The sequence below is a fragment of the Brienomyrus brachyistius genome, chromosome 1 (genome assembly GCF_023856365.1).
Source record: "Brienomyrus brachyistius isolate T26 chromosome 1, BBRACH_0.4, whole genome shotgun sequence".
Taxonomy (NCBI): Eukaryota; Metazoa; Chordata; class Actinopteri; order Osteoglossiformes; family Mormyridae; genus Brienomyrus; species Brienomyrus brachyistius.
The window spans coordinates 11,741,255-11,759,199 of NC_064533.1; the positions used below are offsets into that span (position 1 = coordinate 11,741,255).

A 17,945-nucleotide genomic window follows, 5' to 3' on the forward strand; every position below is an offset into this window, starting at 1 on the left:
GATGCGCTCCGAGGCCGCGCTCGCTGCTTCTCTGTCCGGCTCCCTTGGCGCTCATCCGGCGCTCGCAAAGTGGGAAAACGGGGAGAAATCTGCGATTTTTAAATACGTAAGTGCAGGCCATAGGATATTCCTTGCAAAAGTTTGCAAAAAGCCGCATAAAATGACGTGCGATGTATGCACGACAGGGAACTGCAAATTGTAGCGTGAATGTAAGCTACTGCCTGCCTTCGTAACCTTTACTATAAGAGAGAGTTAGAGGGAGGAAATAAAAACATTTTCAACAGTAAAATGTAAAATATGTTGATTACTCATGATTACGTGTATGTATATGTTACGGTTGTGTCCTTTTCCCGCTGAAATAACTGAGTCAAAAATCAAGTGTGATTGATCTGAAAAATAATTATAGGTATATACTGTGAGGGAATTTTTTAACTACTGCTTTCAGCATTTTAAATTTGCCCCAAGGTTTTGATTAGATCGTTTAAATAAAATACACACATTGTCACGTTTGTCTTGTGTTCATGTGGAATGCAGCTTCTTAATTCGTTAAAACAAGCCCCGGACATTTACTAAGTTATTTCAATTATGGCTGTATTTTTAACGAATTGGTATTTTAAATGACACGTTCCACAGTCTCTTTCATCGTCACGAAATGAAGCATTTTTCTGTAATATTTTTACTTATATCTATAACTTGATTTCTGTCCGTATTATAGAGATAATTAATGCGAATTTGACTTTCACTTTTACATAGGCCTTTGTTGATATTTGACGTCAGTCGGCCAGGAGTAGAAGTGGTGTTTGAAAACATGGTGTCTCTGTTGTGAAAATGCCTAGGAGGTGTATCAATGTCATGGCCACCCCTGGACTACATGCCACCACCATCAATGATAATTAAATAGTAATGGCTCGCTTAAAGTAGATAGCGGTTGTGTAATAATGATGGTTAGTTAATTAGTTGTGTAACGATTGTGTAACTTTCCGCTGTCGTCTGGCTTGCTCCAGTTCAGCTCCTGGCTTTATTGCCACGGTGGCAGTACTGGATTCCACGCAGAGCGGGCCTCTTGACACTGGTCTGAGAGGGAAGCCGTTCTATGGTCAAACTGACAGATTCCTTTGGGTTAGTGAGCAGGGATTGGGGACGGGGGGCTGGGTGTCCCCTGGGGTGGTTGATTGGAGCGGACTGGGTAAAGAGGGGGGTCTCCCACCAGGCTGATGGGGCTGTGTGGAACTCCGTAACACTTGGCCATTTGTTCCCGAGCGTTTGAAGCAGGCCGGTGCAGGCCGGACGTGGGGCACACTCGGTGGAGCGTCCCCCGGTGGCCCCTTGTGTGTCGGCAGGGCCGCAGCCCTCTCTTCTGCCTCTTTCCCAGTGAATTTCTCAGCGCGGCATTCACTGGGGCTATTCACGTCGGCCCGGGCCACTGTCTCCAGCCCATTGTTAGCTCCGCCGGCGAGTTGATAACCGTGTCTCCATGTTAGAAAGGAGAAAAGACGGCAGAACACTGGAGCAGAATGCTAAGTTGCCCACCCACCGCCCCCCCCCCCCCCCCCCCAGCAAACTTGCCACCGCACACACCCAAATCTCGACCTCCTCAGTGCAGTCACCTGACCAGCCCATTGACCAATAGCGTCAACGCACATTTGTTTTGAGTTGTTTTTAGGCTGGAATGCCTGGGGGCCGAAGTTGGAGGGAGAGTTTCCCATTCTTCCTTTGGGTCCTCCTGGGTCCCATTTGGGCCGATTGTCTTTTCATGAACTCCCATTTTCTCCAAGCTTTTGGTCCTCTGAGATTTGAGGATGGGGGGGGGTTATAAAGGAGTCACATAGCAGCTGGTCAGAGGTGGGGGGCTCAGGGCTTTCCTCTGCATCATCAGTAAGAGAAAAATTTAAAATCTAGAGGAAGGGGGAAAAAAGACTGAAATGTGAAATGCAGTTACACTCACAGCCCATTTCCCAGGGAGGCCATGGTCTTTGGTAGTTGTTTTTTTCCCCCTCGGAGCGGTGTGCTACGTGCTTAATATTTAAATAGTTTTGCCTTTTAACAAAGTGCAACAATGAGCAACATTGTGTGTCAGAGCTTTGGAAGAGCCTCACCGTCCAGTCCCACATGGGGGGGGGGGACACAATGGCCGCTCTGTCCCCTCAGGTGGTGGGAGCGGATGTTTCAAAGCAAGAGGAAGCGCCGGGCCGAATCAGGTGGCTTGTGCAGGAGCGCAGATGTGGACGCGGGGCGGGACAGCTGTGGTCATCGCACGGGCCCCAAGCCCAGGGCCATGCTCAATGGAGCAGTGTTACGGAACAGCGTGTGTGTGTGTGTGTGCGTGCATGTGTGTGTTCCCCTGTTTCAGTGTCAGCCTTGTTACTTATTTAGCAGTTATTCAACACGACCAACAAAGCTTTTCTTTTCTTTTTTCTTTACTTTTTTCCACTTTCTTTTTCGGTCGATATTGACTGAAGTTTTTCATGTTATTTGTCTGTCTGAAGGACACACCTGGACCCGAATCACTAACCGTTCGGTCAGGACTCTGGGTCCGTAGGTTCCCACTGTCGCAATAGTTATCCGCGAGCTGTGTACTTGTGTTTTTGTATTTGTGCAAAAGGACGTCATCGCCGAGTTTTAACGAGCCCTTGTTTCCACCTCTGATACAAGTCCGGTGTCTATGCTGGAGCTTTAGGCATTTTTTTTGGATTACGGAAGCGACGGAGATTAAATATGTGCATTGAGATCAAAAACGTGTTAATTTGTCAATAAATATTCATTCTTCCGTGTTTTTTTTTAAAATATGGCTGGGAATAAATTGGGAATGAACGGGTCATTTGAATGTACCGTCTGAATGTTTTCTCCCGGAATTCCATTGGAATGACAGAGTTCAGTAATTTTGTATTACTGCCGGTCTTTCCCCCTCAGATTGTTTTAGAAACATGGACGTCCTCCAAGGTAAAATGTCACTGAAAATCACATTGCGGTGACTCAGTCTAAGGAAATAAATAATAATAACAAAAACAAGACGGGAAACTATGCAGACTGTCGAAGTGATGACTAAAGCGCTGGCAGCACCCGGGTGACGTTTGTTTGGAGGGGCTGGTGGAGGTACCTCCGCGGTGCGCGGGGCTCTCTGAGCCGGCCGGACCTACGCGTCTCCCCGCTTGCCTTTGCGGTTCCTGCATGCGCCAGTATCCACTGTGCAGACTGGGCTCTCTTTCTGTAAGGCCTACGGTCTTAATAATAATAATAAAAAAAAACAACGAAAAAAGTTTTAAGTAATGGGAGCGATTGTCAATGGCAGCCCGGTCTGCAGCGTGTGTGAGTGTGAAACTTTTTTTTTTTTTTACCGGCTTACTTGTCTCATTGTCTTCATTAAAAATTAGCATGCCGGTGGCATATAGCGCCTTTCAGTCTCGTGGCCTTCACGCTGTCTGTTCCCTTCATGCTGTCAGTATGTTAACTGTCCCTTTTGTCTGTCCGATCGTCCCTACGCCGCGCTTCGAAATGAAAGCGTCTGGAAGAGCGCTGTTTAGTGCTTAGAAACACCACATGGGAAAATCGTTAACTATACAAAATGTATATCGGGGAATATTTTCCAGTATATTTGGTAAACTTGAGAACCCGACAAGGAGCCGTTTCAAAAATTTCTAGGTTTCTTTTTCCAAGCGTCTCTTGCAAAAGACCTTTTCACAGGTGAGGTGCAACTTTATTTCAACAGCGTAACTTTTGTCTGCCCCTCGTGCTGGGTCTCCATTTGTCCATTATTTATTGAGTATTGACCCTCTGTCAATACTCTATCTGACAGCTTGTTCATACGCTGTTTTATTGCTTGTGTTTATTAGCTGCCTTCTTGTTGTTTTCTTGGGTCCTTTTGTCCGCGTGCTCGATGCCTTGGTGTCCACTTCCTGCCTGTCCCCTAAGCACCATAACATACGGCAGGCTGTCCTTTCTCCTGCCTGTATGCTAGCTGTCACCCTTTTTTCCTTGCGTGTGCTTGCTGCAGTCGGATTGTATCCATGATACAAATCCAGTAGCCTGTACTGCTTTCTGCGTTGATCTCCAAACAAAACCGAGACCCAAAACATACATATCCTGGTTCTCTCCTTCTGCAGTCAGGTTAATTTGACCTTAATGTGTGTTTTTTTTTAATTTAAACAAATACCCCCGCCACCACTGCCCCCCCCCCCCCCTCCTTCCTCCCCAGGGCTGGTAAGCAGGACGGTGCGTTAAACAAGCCAGCAGACGTGGCAGGATGAGTGAAGCACAGCAAACTATAACGAAAGAGGAAGAGATTCAGAGTGGTGTAAATGATGAATGCCGTGTATTAGAGCAACGAGCAAAGGGGGGGGGGGGGTGGCACCTTACCTTCGGTAGAGGAGTCTCTGTGGTGGGGAGAAGGCCGAGGAGGAACCATCTCAAAACTGATAGCGATCTCGAGTCCCTGGATGATCTGTCTGGGAAGTCTGTGAGGGGGGTATTTTGGAAACTGGCTCCAGACAAGTGGGAAAGTGCCACTGAACCTGCCCTCCCCAGACCCTGTCGATTGTCGGTGAGATTTATTTGTTTTGATATGGAGGAATATTCCCTTCAGTGGGGATGTTCTGTATGTTTTGTACGAAGGCCATATCATTTCAGGGGAAACGCCGCACCAACAGTGATTGCGCGAATCGCTTTGGACGCAGTGGAGCTTGACTCTGGGCCATCGAGGCCCTCCTGGTGAGGACTGAGCCGATAGAGGAAGGAGGCATGCTTGTGAAATGGGAACAGGGCATCTTGGGGGTGAGATTATTGATCAGCTGGGAGAGCGGGACCGAGCACTGGACTGATCCGTTAGCGCTGGCGTCGTGGTGCATTCTGGGAGCAAAGAGACCCAGTCAGGCGACCCGCATTCCGCAACTGGCGATGCCGCTCCGCGGAGTTCGAGTTCTACGGCCAGCAGTGCGAGCGCCAGTGTGTCTGTGTGTGTGCGTGTGGGTGTATGTGTGTTTGTGTGGGTTTTATTTACCATACCGGTACAAGAAGCATTGTTTTGGCATGTCTGCCTATGTTCTAGCCATGGAAGGATGGAGTGAAATTATGCTAATGGTTGCTAATTATGACCTTGGAGACACTACGTGCTGCCAATTTATCTGCTTAATAAGACCCTTCTTTTTAATCTGTACATCACTACATGCTTTAAATGTTTTATGTGGGCTCTCCACCAAGACAGGTCTGCCAACTTTAAATAAAATAGCTGCTGTAACCTGTTCACCCAGGGAGTTGAATTGTATAGTAATTAGACTTCAAAGGCTTGGAGGAAAATAGACATTTTATTGCTTGAGAGGAGCTATGAAGGGCTTCTGTCGGCCCACTGAACGGAGCCCCGGGGAGCGGCGTGCGCTGTGTGGGCCGGGCCGGGCCGGCAAAAGGCCGGGATAGCTCCTTCCGGGGCGGGGGCTGGCATTTGGGCGGGAGGGTGGTGGGGGTTACAACGGACGCTTGCACCTCCAGCGGGCCGACGGAGCTCTGTGAGAGCATTGTTCATCAGTTCCCAATAATTGCACCCGGCAGTCATGTGTCCACAGACAATGGCAGCGTCTGTTTGCTCCTGGTAAATCAGTAATCGGTAATATCTAACTTCAGGGTTGTTGGGCACTTTGGAAATTATAGTAGGAGAACTGAGCCCGAGCTTAAGCCTGGTTAAAACCTGGACTCCCCCAGCTTATAGGATTCCCCCGCAACGACGAAAAATCATGGGGCCTTTCTGGGCACTGGCTTCTGCATTGGACCAGCACCTCTGCCCGGCTAATTCCTGGGTGATAAATAAATTCTGAAACCCATGAGCTATCGATTGTCGCGATCGATTGGGCCGCCGATCCCCGGCCTCAGAGAGAATCGGATTTAATGGGCAGCTAATGAATCTGCGGCCTCAGGCAAACTGTCACATAGTGGACGGGGAAAGGATCGGAATTCACCCCTCTGTGTCCATAGCCGTTTCGAATGTAAACTCGCACCTTGCTATTTGCCGCTTCTCATTTCAGGACAAAAATTACCTCTGTATTTATCCCTGTCCCTGTGTACATAAAAACCTCGTCTGTGTTTCCATGCGTATTTGTATTGAACGGAAACATCAACTCTCGGAATGCGCTTGTTTCCTCACACAAAACCACCCCTGGATATTTACTCACATTTACGCTTCGGTTCAGAAGCGACACTCAAGCCGCTCATGTGTTTTACCGTGCAGTGATTTCCCGCCTTTCCTCGTGTTCTTATCCCGAACGCTTTTCAGCGTTCATCTGCATTCCGGTTCTGCCACAGCGCAAAGCAGAGTCACTCCGGTTTGGCGATGAGTGTGAACGCCCTGAAGTGGAGTCAGCGTTGCCTTAGGTCCCGGCAGGTCAGCGTGTGTGTATTGCCATGCCGCCCGCGGGTTCAGAGGAGGCCTCACCAGTTCATTTTGGCTGCATGAAGCAGTCGTGTCTCTTGTGGGGGGGTGGGGGGGGGAGTTGGACAAAGGGGCGTGGTCTGCGAAGGGTGGAGTGGTGGGAGGCGGTCTCAGCAGGGGCCGGATTGCGGGGGTGGCCGGGGGCTGAAAACAAAAGGTTCCAGTGTGTGAGAATGAAAGGAGGTAAAGTAAACAGGTCCTGATGAGAGCTGCCCTGTGGTACCGGAGCCTGGCGTGGGGCTCCGTGGCCCTGCTGCCGTTTACACAGCTGGGCCCACCACCAGGGCCTGGAAACCCACCCCCCCACCCCCCCGTCTAAGCCACCAAGCTCCACATCACAAAAAAAAAAAAAAATACATTTCATACATTTGTGTACTTTCAAATTGTCCCTCCAGATTACTATGCTGCCTTTATTCTGCATTTTCAAGTCAAATGTTTGAATAAGGTGATCATGGTTATGATAAAATACTTAAGTCTAATAATTATCGTCGTTACAGTCATTATATTGATTGTTACTGTGTTTTATATTACTGTACTGATTTTATTGTTTTTATTATTGTGCTGGAAATTAGTTCTAGTCTTGTTTACCTGTGTCACAGCCTCGGACAGATTATTTGGATAATTTTAGCCCTCTGCTTTTTAAATTAGACACATTATATCATGTTTGCTTTCGCGGCGGCTAGAAAGCAAATAAGTGATAAATTAGAGCTGGGAAATTGGAACTGGGCTACACGCGCAGCGCCGGTAAATCCAATAGAGCGAGGGGGGGGCTTTCTTTATAGTTTACCGCGCGGAAACCTCTCTGTCGGGCAAATAGACGGGACCGAACCGGAGCCATTGTGTTCGCCGGTGTCGGCTAATCGGAACAATCTGGTGCATTAAGGTCCCCCGTGCCGACCCGAAGGATGAGCCGGTTAGCCTCGTTAGAAAGGAGCTCCGTGCGCTTAGCGGCGCTTCGGCTGTTAAAATACACACGCTGCCGGAAAGGACCGGCGGCTAGGCTGCGAGGCGCGGGTATTTTATCTCTTACTTTTAATTAGAGGTGCTTCTTGCGGCTTTCATGTGACAGTCTTGTAAACAGCGTGGAAAACATATTCATTAGAGCTGCGGCGGTCTGCCTTTGTGGCGTGCCGGTTCCCTCCTGCCTGCCTGCCGCTCACTTTCATTTCTGAGACACGGCTGCATATTACCCAAGGTGATAGTGCAATAGCTTCAAGGCTGAGAAGTGCTCGGAAAAGCTCTCAGGAAGGGCAGGGAACAAGATTAAATTCTTTTTTGTAGCATATTTATTCTTCTATTCACTGGGGGGAAATTATTTGTGAAAAGACGGAGTTAACCTAATAAATACCAGGGAGCATATCTCCTCTGAAGATATCAATATTCTTACCCTGACACTTGAGATAAATCGGTGGCCTCCGCTTTCACGTGTGACGCGCCGGGCCTTGGTTTTTGGGGATGGCTCACCGGTGGGGCCCAGATTTCACGTGGATGCTGTCAGAATCGATCGAGGCTGGACTTCTCTCGGCGAGGCTGAAATCCACACCCCTACGGCAAGGACAGACGTTCAGCATTCGCGATTTTCTCGGCCAGTTCCAGATATTGTCTATGTTAGGGAGCCTTCGAATAACTTAATGGTGAATGATTATTAATGATATTATTATAGGTCTTATTATCGTTTGATTTATTTTCTGTTACATTTATCCAGTATATAACAATAATGAGTCTGAAGGTTGTTCTAGGAAACATGGGACACGTGGACATGACATCTAGCTGGGATCATTTTAATTATTATTATTCATTGTTTCTTAATATTATTGGGATTACTCTGTAGCAGCGTTAATAACTATGTGTGACTGTTTTGAATGACTGTCTGTTTAAAAATTATTTTTAGTTGTTATTATTGAGTTTCATTACAGCTTTCGGGAAGGTAATAGCGAGTCGGGATGTGGGCTGCTATTTATATTAAGTTTCTGTGTAATTTTACGGTGGGGGTGGGTACGGGCGCAGGATAAAGTTGGAGGGGTTAAGCAGTCACAGTGCAGGACGGCGCGCGTCTCCTACGCCCTCCGCTCTGCGCATGTGTTCGCAGGACGTCTCAGTCACTCGCTTTCTTTCTCTCTCTCGCTCGCTCCCACTCTATTCCAGGATGTCTTCCAAGCGACCAGCCTCTCCATATGGGGGAACAGATGGAGAGGTAGTCATGGCGACCAGCAGACAGAGATTGGAAGATGAGGAGAGTGATGGACAGCCTGTCATTCACTTGCCCCTAAACTCCTACAGCAGCAAGGCGTCCCCCCCGGTCCCTGGACAGCCCGGCCAGCCTCCACAACTCCACGGTAGGACCCCCCCCACCCACTCCCCCACCCAGACCCCATAGTCTACCCTTTAGCAGATCCTTTGGGGATTCTCCCTGTCCCCAAACCCTCTTCCGTGTGACAGGACAGGCTTCATGCTAGCATCCCTAAGAGACACGCCTGGCGTGGTCTTTACAGTGGCGCCGCCCTTGTGGTGGATTTTGTTGGCAGGAACTCGGCTGTTTGCTCAAGGGACTTTAGACCCCGGCTGCACATTTGAGTCCAAGGCATCATGACTGGAAGTTGCTTCACGTGCTCTACGTGGGTTTGCGTGCTGTCTGCCTGGAGTGTTGATCTGTGGTCACCGTGTGGCCTTGTGTGGCTGGTGTGTGTGTGCATGTGTGTAGTTGTGTGAACTCAGCAACCTCCCCACATGGAAGTGCATCTGAACACAACAACAGGCAGGGTTGACCCAGTCACCGTATCGCTCAGATAAACACGTCCACAGAGCGTAGACTTTGGACAGCCATGCAGGACAGAGGCTCAGTCCCCAAGAGTCCTTAATCATAAGTTAATTTCGTAATTAACAGGATGATTACGGGTCTTACTAGGGAATTACTGGACTCTGAACTTGGAATTGTCTCTCATTATAAAAACCAAAGTCACCCTTCATTCCTTCATTCTTTTTCGGCTCTTTCTGTTTCAATCTCGCCCACTCTCTTCCTTCTTCCTCCTCTCTCTCTCCCTTTCCAGTTGTCAAGGTGCTTTACTGGCATGGAGTTAAGGTGTTGTTGCCAAAGCAGTTAAAACAATAAAAATAGGGCGATTACAATGAGGATATCATAGCCCTCTGGCTCTGTGAAGCCTGACATTCTGTGCTTTGTACAGTAGCATGCTCTAAATTTGTCCTCGGTAAATTGGGGACTTATTGTTTTGACTTGAGAATCTGTGCGTGTGGTGCATGTGTTTCTGATTATGGGCTCTGCATTGAATGCGCTCAGCCCCCCCATTCTTGCATGCCTTCAGCCCGCAGTAACATACCGGGTCTGTCACCGGTCGCTGGCTCCCTTATCAAGACTCACTCCTGGTGTATGTGCCTTTGACCCCAGTGGTCGTGATGCGCGTTACCTAAATGGGAACGGCACGTGCCCAAATGGACAACCCGTGGTTACATTCCTTGCGCTCTTGAAATAACTACAGTAGTGCAGTATCCTGATGTTTCAATTTATTTACTAATTTGCTGGGTTATATAGTCATACCCTACTTGTACACACAAATACAAAGTGTGCACAGGAACAGCAGCAGGAACATCAAGTACCGAAAGGGAAGTTTTAGAGTGGGTCTCTCCCGATTCCCGACATTCGGGAGCTAGTCCGTAAAATAATGAAGTATGAAAGAGTGTGAAAGAAAATGAAATTACAGGGTACCACTCGAATGATACCAAATGTAATTCAGTTTGTGAGCCCTAAAGGGGCCTCGCAAACGCTTATTACGGACATTACACTAACGAATCCTCCTAACAATTTAGATAAAAATTATGAATCTCTGTGATCATAAATCAGCATTATTATTATCATTGCTAAAACAAAACGAGTAATAGTAATAACAACAACAACATATTCATGATAATTAAAATGACAAAATAACGCAGTATTATAATGGCCATTCTTGTTTTGAATATTATTGTTATTGTTGTTTTGTTACATTTATTTTATTTTGTTAATGAGACTGACTGTAGTAGTTTTCTGTTTCTTTTTATGGCTAATATATTTTAAATGTTTATTTTGCATCATAATTACCTTACTCGTAAATCGCGATGGAAGACTTCATCCAACTCCAGCAGTAAACGAAAAAAAAATGTTTTTCTGCAAACCTCTCAAATCTCCAAACGTGAAATATGAATTTAATCCTTTGACTGACACCTCAAATGGAAAAGGGGGAAAAGCCCGTATATTGACGTGGATTATTATGTGCTACCCATCTCGTGGAGGGGTGGATTTTTGGAGCGGGCTGGCATGTGTAAGAGGCGAAGTTTGTCGGGGCTTTAGCGCCAATCCGCTCGGCGCTGACTGGCAGCGGAGTTGAGTGAGGGGGAGATTTACATGCGGGAACTCCGAGGGGCTTTGTCACGGCAATTGTATAAAGTGATATACAGTGTAAATCGACTCCGCGTGTCCCTGGGTAGCGGCTGGTTTACAGGCGCTAGCGAGAGGAGATTACTGCTTTATCTTGTCATACTAAATTAACACGGCAGCGCACACTTCAGCACCGCTGACCTCTTCATCTGGAGCCGCCACAGCTCGGAGAGGAACAGAGCGGTATTTAAAGGCGCCGTCCTGCGGGGGTAGGCTGTGTGTGTTTGTGTGTGTGTGTGTGTGTGTGTGTGCGCGCGCGTGTGCATCAGTCTGTGTTAAAAAGCTTGCTTGTTCTCCCTTTTTCGCCCCCCCTCCCCCGGAGATTACAGTACAGACCGCATCTTTTACAAATGAAGGGAGGGAATGTATTTACACGCAGGTGATAATATCCAGGTGATAATTAATTCCTTTTTGTCTGATTAATGAGCGGGCCTCGCCAGACAGGACTAAACGGAGAAAATTCGTTCACCCACCCATTTCATGTCCAATTTCTGTGAGTACTGTTTACTTAAAAATTAAACGCGAACTTGACAGTTTTACAAATTCGTTCTCCGAGATAATAATTGGATTACGGTTTATAAGTAACACAAACATTATGATTGTGCACCGGCCTGTAACAATTTATTTTAGTACCCTGTATTATAAATGTTTAATGAACACATTTATGAGTAGCTGAATAACACTTAATTGGCGCACTTAAAATGAAGCGTGACTAACGGACATTATTGATACTGTAGCTCTTTTAAAACAAACAAAATCGTAGCGTGGAATTTTACTTTTTGGAAGTTTTCAGTTAAGTTTTAATAATTCTGTTGAGCGTAATTCTACAAGAGCTTCGGGGGTTTTGGAAGAGCGCGTATTTAATTATCAGATTGAATGTATGCACAAGTATTTGCGCATGTAATATAAGCATTTACGATGACAGTAATTGATTATTTTAAAATTATTTTAGGACTATTTGTGGGCTTGTATCTCTCGCCTGGTAATATCCCTGCTTATAATAAATGAATGAAGATGACTAGTAAAAATGATCACACTGCATGTAGAAAAGAACGGTTTTGTTTAAGTAACTGTTGTTTATTTTAATTAACTGTGCAAAATCTATACATTTTCATCTTTAAATTCGATACTTATCCTGGCGTGTCTTTACTCCCTCCGTCCGATAGAGAATCCCCCGGGGCGTGCTGCTCTCTAGGCCGGCTCTGGTGTAAACTGTCAGCGCCGTTCAGCGCTGGAGGTAAGGCAGTTATCTGTGAAAAGTGCTTTTTCGGCACAGGTTGCGCAGGCTTTGAAATCTCTGCGGCCCTGTCGCCGACTCAAACGGCGCGGAATCAAAGCTGACAATCGCGCTCCTCAGCCGGCGCGCTGATCGGGGGGTGTGCGCCGGGGGACCTTAGAGCTGGAGCTGGAGCGGGAGGGGCAGGGGGCTGGGGACTGGGGGGGGGGGGGGGGGGGGGGGGGCATCCCGGCTCATTCCTGCTTATTCCACCTTCTTTCCGTTATGCATGCGTGCAGCGTTTTGGCGCGTTAGAGGCATTTGCTATTGTCTGCAGTAATCAAGGTCAGATGCCCCATTCTATCTAGCACACCCCGAGACGGGCCAGAATTTGTTCCCAGACAGCTGTTTAAAAATTAAAAGGTCCATTGTAAACTCCTGAGTGCTGGTCACACTCTATCAGTTTCTTATTTTCTGTTTAATTTCTGTTCAACAAATTCCCCCCGCCTTATTTATTTATATAGTTTCTAGGGAGTCCCTGCGTGATATCTGGGTTTTTTATCTTTTATATTTTTTTCTTCTTCTCAGCTGCAGGAGACAGGCCCTTACATGGTATCCGTTTTTATTTTTTTATTTTATTTTTTTGTACTCCGCTTCACTGGAAGATGAGGGAACAAAGGAGAGAAGGAACATGAGCGGCAGCATCTGTTTTGGCTGAGGGAAAGAAATAGCATTTAGATTTATTGGCAAGTGTTAAGTGTGTTTAAATATGCTCCTGTCACAGATGAGCTTAAAAAGACAAAAGTTGTTTAATTCTGTTCCCATGCTGGAGCGCTAAAGGGATAAAGTGAGATAGAGGGGAGAGCAGCACAGTTTTGTACTTTGTTACAGTCATTTGGAATAGAACTGACATCTGCAAACTAAAGCAGAACCACCCACACCAGACGGATTTCAGATCGACCGCGTATAAATACACGCATGTACACACGCGCGGGCACGCACGCGGACCGGCGCGCATACACGCGACCGTAAACGCGTGGACGGATGGTCCACGTACGCGCGTAAATGCGCGCGGAGACGCGCGCACATAAGCACGCATATAGACATGCGGCCGCGCGCGCACACGCATGCCCACAGTGTGTAGCGGTGCACCGTGCCAGCATACGTGCACACAGGCAAGAGCGCACACACAGAAGCACTTGACGAGGAGGCTGGCAGTTCTGTTGTTTGGATCTGGAGGCACCGGTACAGGGTGTAAGTGTTAAATTTCACCTCCACCTGCGCTGGCGGCATGTGAGTCTTCTGGCAGGTTTATGCGGTGAGTTTCAGAACTAGCGATTCAACAGTCTGTTGTTTATATGGTACTGATGAACACTAATCGTTATAGATTTGCATTTCTCTCCTTTATTTATTTTTAATTCCCGATCTCTCTCTCTCTCTTCCTCTCGCTTCACTCTTTTCTCTGTGACAAGCCCAGTTTTATTTCGTCCTCTGTCCGCCCCACATAAAGAAGTTTACAGTATCTGCTGTTTGATTTTCAACAGACGCATCATCACTCCACGTGTCCTCCTGTAGTTTTTTTTTTATTTGGATTGGGTGAGTGAACCACAACCCCACCGCAAACCAAAACAAGAAGATGGACCTTTTTTCCCCGCAGTCTTGTGCTTCTATTTTCCTTTGTTTTCTTTTTTTCGACACATTTTCTAGAAATAAAGGGTGCTGCTTTTTTAAGTAGGCAGCGGATTAAAGAAATCGGATGTGACAGGTGTGACTCTGCTCGTAAAATGCGTGCCGCGCTGATGTAGGGCGAGTCAGACCCGCGAGCTGGCGCCCCCTGTCTCTTTCTGCGGCTTCTCCTCCCCCCTTTCTATCGCTAAGAATCACCAGCTGTTGATCCGATGCCCTGCCGGAAAAATTTACCTGGCCGGCCACAATCGCCCCCCATGGTGACGTTTCCTGGGCAAAGTGTCCAGCGCATTCGAAAAGGAAGAGCCAATCAGACTCAGAGGAGAGAGAGAGACACGTGGGTCAGGACTCCCACTGGTCGGGCCAAACGGACCGGGTCAGTCCGGTTCTCTCAGGCCTAGGTAATTAATTTGCACATAGCTTCCCCAAAACACTGCCTCAGGAATGGAGGAGGGGGGGTATTGTGCACTGGAGACAAACACTTCCCAGTGCAGAGAGAAAAAACAAAGCACTTTAATCAGGCTCAGTAATTTAAAAAAAAAAAGAACGTGTGAATCAGTGTAAAAATATTCCAGAATTCTTGCCGTTTAAGTGGCGCGGTCCACCAAGTGCATGCATGTAACTTCAGAGGCGGCCAGCCCAGCTTCTGCGACAGTCCGAAACACTACGATCATCCCGGGCAGCCAGCCGCTCTCCTACCCGCAAGGGATCCGTCCTAATGAGGGCGCGGGGAGCAATGTTCGTACGGCCCCCTCCTCCTCCGCCCCGGACGCTTACGCGACCCTGAGACTAAGCTGAGCCGAGTCCTGGCCGTCCACCCACCGAGTCTCGAAGGTGTCTATGAATCCATTACCGAAGGTGTCGACGTATTAAACAGGAAGCGTGTGATTTGTAGGCAGGGTGACGGAGAGAAGCAACACTCCTCCTGTCGGGTGTGAGAGTCGCATGCAGGGAGCCCTGGCACTCGGCCGGCATCACGGAGTGCTGCCGGGCCGCGCCGGGCCCAAAGCGCGATCTGCCCGGGGCTGCGTGCCCCCTCAGCTCTCTGGCTGCCCCCCACGTCCGCATGTCCTGGGTTCCAGTTAACGATTAGCGCCGGATATGAGAGATCAGTGCACCGGGAGATACTTTCGTCCCGAGTGCTGGAAGCCTGTTTGAGTGTGTTGTTATGGGCCGCTGCAGGGCTTTTAGGCGTTAAGACCCGCGAGCGTGCGGCGGTAGTGGCCCAGCCAGGCCTGCGCTGGATAATCCCAGCATCCCGCCGACTGGGATTACCCCCGCCAGCCCACGTGCCCGCCTCCCCTGTCAGCCGCCCAAGTGACGAGATTAACCCTCGTTAACCAAGCCGGACTATTGACCTCGACCGCAAATACCTGACTTGTTCTGTAATTAAACTTAAAATAAATATCCTGCTTTCTGGGCGAGAGCCAGGCATGGATTTGTAGAGATCTGAGATCTGTGTGGGCTGCAGGAATCGACCCAAGTCGGTGCAGGCCTCAGGTCTTTGTTCTGGGGATGCCGTTACCACATTAAAGGCCAGTGTTTTTATTACACTTAGGAGATTTATACAGTATAGCAGAGTTACGCTTCAAGGTTACTGTACTCCTATTAGAGGTCATTGTTCTGCATTAATACTGGCTGCCGTCAGTCATCACAGTTAGGCACTTTTTAACGTTATTCGTACAAATGGGGCTTCCTCAGATAAGGACCCCGGAGCCGGCAGTGTGCTAGGTCCATCGTTCAAAGGAAAACTTTGTCTGGGGAATGAGAGGTCTCCTCTCTTCATCGCTGTCTGAGGTCCGACTCGCTTTCATGTTTTCTTCTGTATTGGGGTCCAAATTGCCCAAATTGCGTCTCGGAAACTGGTACCCCGGCAGCGTCTCTGGATGAAAGTGGAGGAACGCTGGAAAAGTGGGTGGAGTTGCGTGGGCCCCGCCCTCCGGAGATGCAGGCCTCTACTCACACCTTATCTGCTTCTTCTCTTTCCAACAGGAGCACGAGGGTGGCAAGGGGACGCCACTGAGTCCTTACGCCCAGCACACCTCTTCTACCTCACCCGCCAAGACGGAGGACGGTGGGCGGCCGGGCAGCGAGCCCAACGCCGTGGCGACCACGGCGGGCACAGCGGGCACGCCGGAGAGGCGCAAGGGCAGCTTGGCGGATGTGGTGGACTCTTTGAAGCAGCGCAAGATGGAGGAGCTGATCAAGAATGAGCCAGAAGGTGAGCACGTCCCAAAGGACCATGTTCATCACCGTAACAACTTCTGACTGTTGTGCGGATTAATGTGGAAACTCTGTATCGTTATATGTGCTGAAGGGGGAAGAAAGCTCCACCTTTCTGAACGATAATTAGCGCTTGAATTGAGGGCGGAGCCTGAGGTGCGGTCAGGCGGTTAGCAGCCATGTTCACGCCGCAAGACTCTCATCCTCTCGTTATCCCTCTGCCCTTAATCTCGCCAACATTCCTTGTGTACTCCCTGGTGAGCGTTCATTCACACGTCTTATGTTTAGCCGTTTCTCATTAGTGTCAGTAATCATCCTCTGACCCGCCCCCACCCCAGTTCTCCCCAGTTTCCGGCAGTTTCTTTAAGGTAATTCTGCTGTGTATTGGCAGCTGATTGGCTGTCCAGGAGGAGGCTTACATATCGGTGTTTTAGTCCAGTCTGGCTCTGAGATCTGCTTCAGCACAGCTGCCCTAGATATCGCCTTGTTATTCATTATTATTGTTGTTGTTTTGTTGCTGAGCAGATCTATTAATAAGTGACTCACATATCACCCGCCTCCCCCCTAACTTTACCCACATATGAAGTTAGAGCCGCCGCAACCCCCCTGCCCACCTCCTCCGGCATTTTGGTCAGGCAGATCTGAGGGCACCCTCCGTATCGGCCATGACGGACAAATTCCCGCTATCGGGCCGCTCTCGACTCGCACCTTTGTCCTGGAGAGATGGCATCAGCTCTTTGGGCCGATCATCAGCCGCGTTTTGCATATTTATTGCGGGGCTGATTGTCCTGGAGCCGCCGCGTTTCTCCTTTCGTTCCCCATCATGCAGGGACAGCGACAGCTGCTTCCTCACCCCCACCGCAGTCGGACCCTCGGATCGCGTCTCTGCATTTTCCGAGGCGTCCCTCCCCCACCTCTCCCGAGTTCCCACGCTCTGCCACGGCGCCCTCCCGCCTATTCCGGGGCCGCGGTCGGAATCGTGAGCGGAGCGGTGGGGGGGGGGCATGGAGAGCTTTGGCCGGGGCCTCTGATTTCCATATGGCCTCAGTGCCAGGCCTTAGCGCTGCGTCACACGCCCGTGTGCGAATACCTTCACACCACTGAGCGCGCCGTAGTTTCCAGGGCCTACTGCTATCTTTCCACTGTGCCATCTCAGAGCAAAGGATCGATATTCATGCCGTTTCTAGAAAGTTAGACAGTCCTGAGAACAGGCGACGAGTCCAGCTCTGTCTACGTGCCTCAAGCTGTGTAGCAGTGGGTATATAACGATGACCATGTGAAACGCAAGTGTCTGAACATCTTCAGCCATTTATATGATTTTGTTTTTTCAGATGTGGTAATGATGTGACACGCAGGACTCGGTCTCTGTTTGTACTTTTGTCACATCTAGTGAGGCAAAGAAAAAAAATCCTCCCTCAAAGTGGACAGTCTTGTTGTGATGCTGAGAAGAGAAGTTAGTTCGTGGAGAAGCTAACTTGGGATGTACTGTTAGTCTCCCCACTCTCACTGAACGGCACTGAGGTCTCGCATGCCCACCCGGCTGCGCGGTTCATGTTAGCGTTTAGGGGAAACTGAGCAGAACCAAGAGGAAAGGTAATGAGAGGACGGACAGGGAGACGGGGGGGGGGCCCTCACCCCCAGCAATACCCTCAGTCTGCCTGGACACCTTAGCGGCAAGCGGCAGCGAGAGATTAGTGGAGGCCTTAATCCTCATAAAGGGAGCGTGTTGTTGTTTCCCTGTCTTCACACACACACACACACACACACACACATTTTTCTGGATCCCGGCACTGGGCTGGATCGGAACCTCTGTGCTCTGACTGCTAACCAGGCCGTAAAGATAAAGGTAAAGAAAAAAGCAAAAATGAGGCTACCCCTCATCGCTGAAGTTTGGGGGGGCGGGGGGGCGGTGGTGAGCTTCTTTTCTATGACCCCCCCACCCTAGGACTCCAGCTCTGCCCCCGCCCACCCAGAGGCTG

General features: G+C 48.9%; 1 protein-coding gene across 1 annotated transcript in view; it reads left to right on the plus strand.

Annotated features, from left to right (window-relative positions):
* The window catches only part of sox5 (SRY-box transcription factor 5), a 118,902-nt gene that overhangs the window by 51,356 nt on the left and 49,601 nt on the right, over positions 1-17,945 (plus strand). The window contains 3 exon segments of the mRNA XM_049011261.1: positions 8,558-8,705; positions 8,707-8,748; positions 15,736-15,964. Of these exon segments, the coding sequence (XP_048867218.1) occupies positions 8,558-8,705; positions 8,707-8,748; positions 15,736-15,964 (419 nt within the window).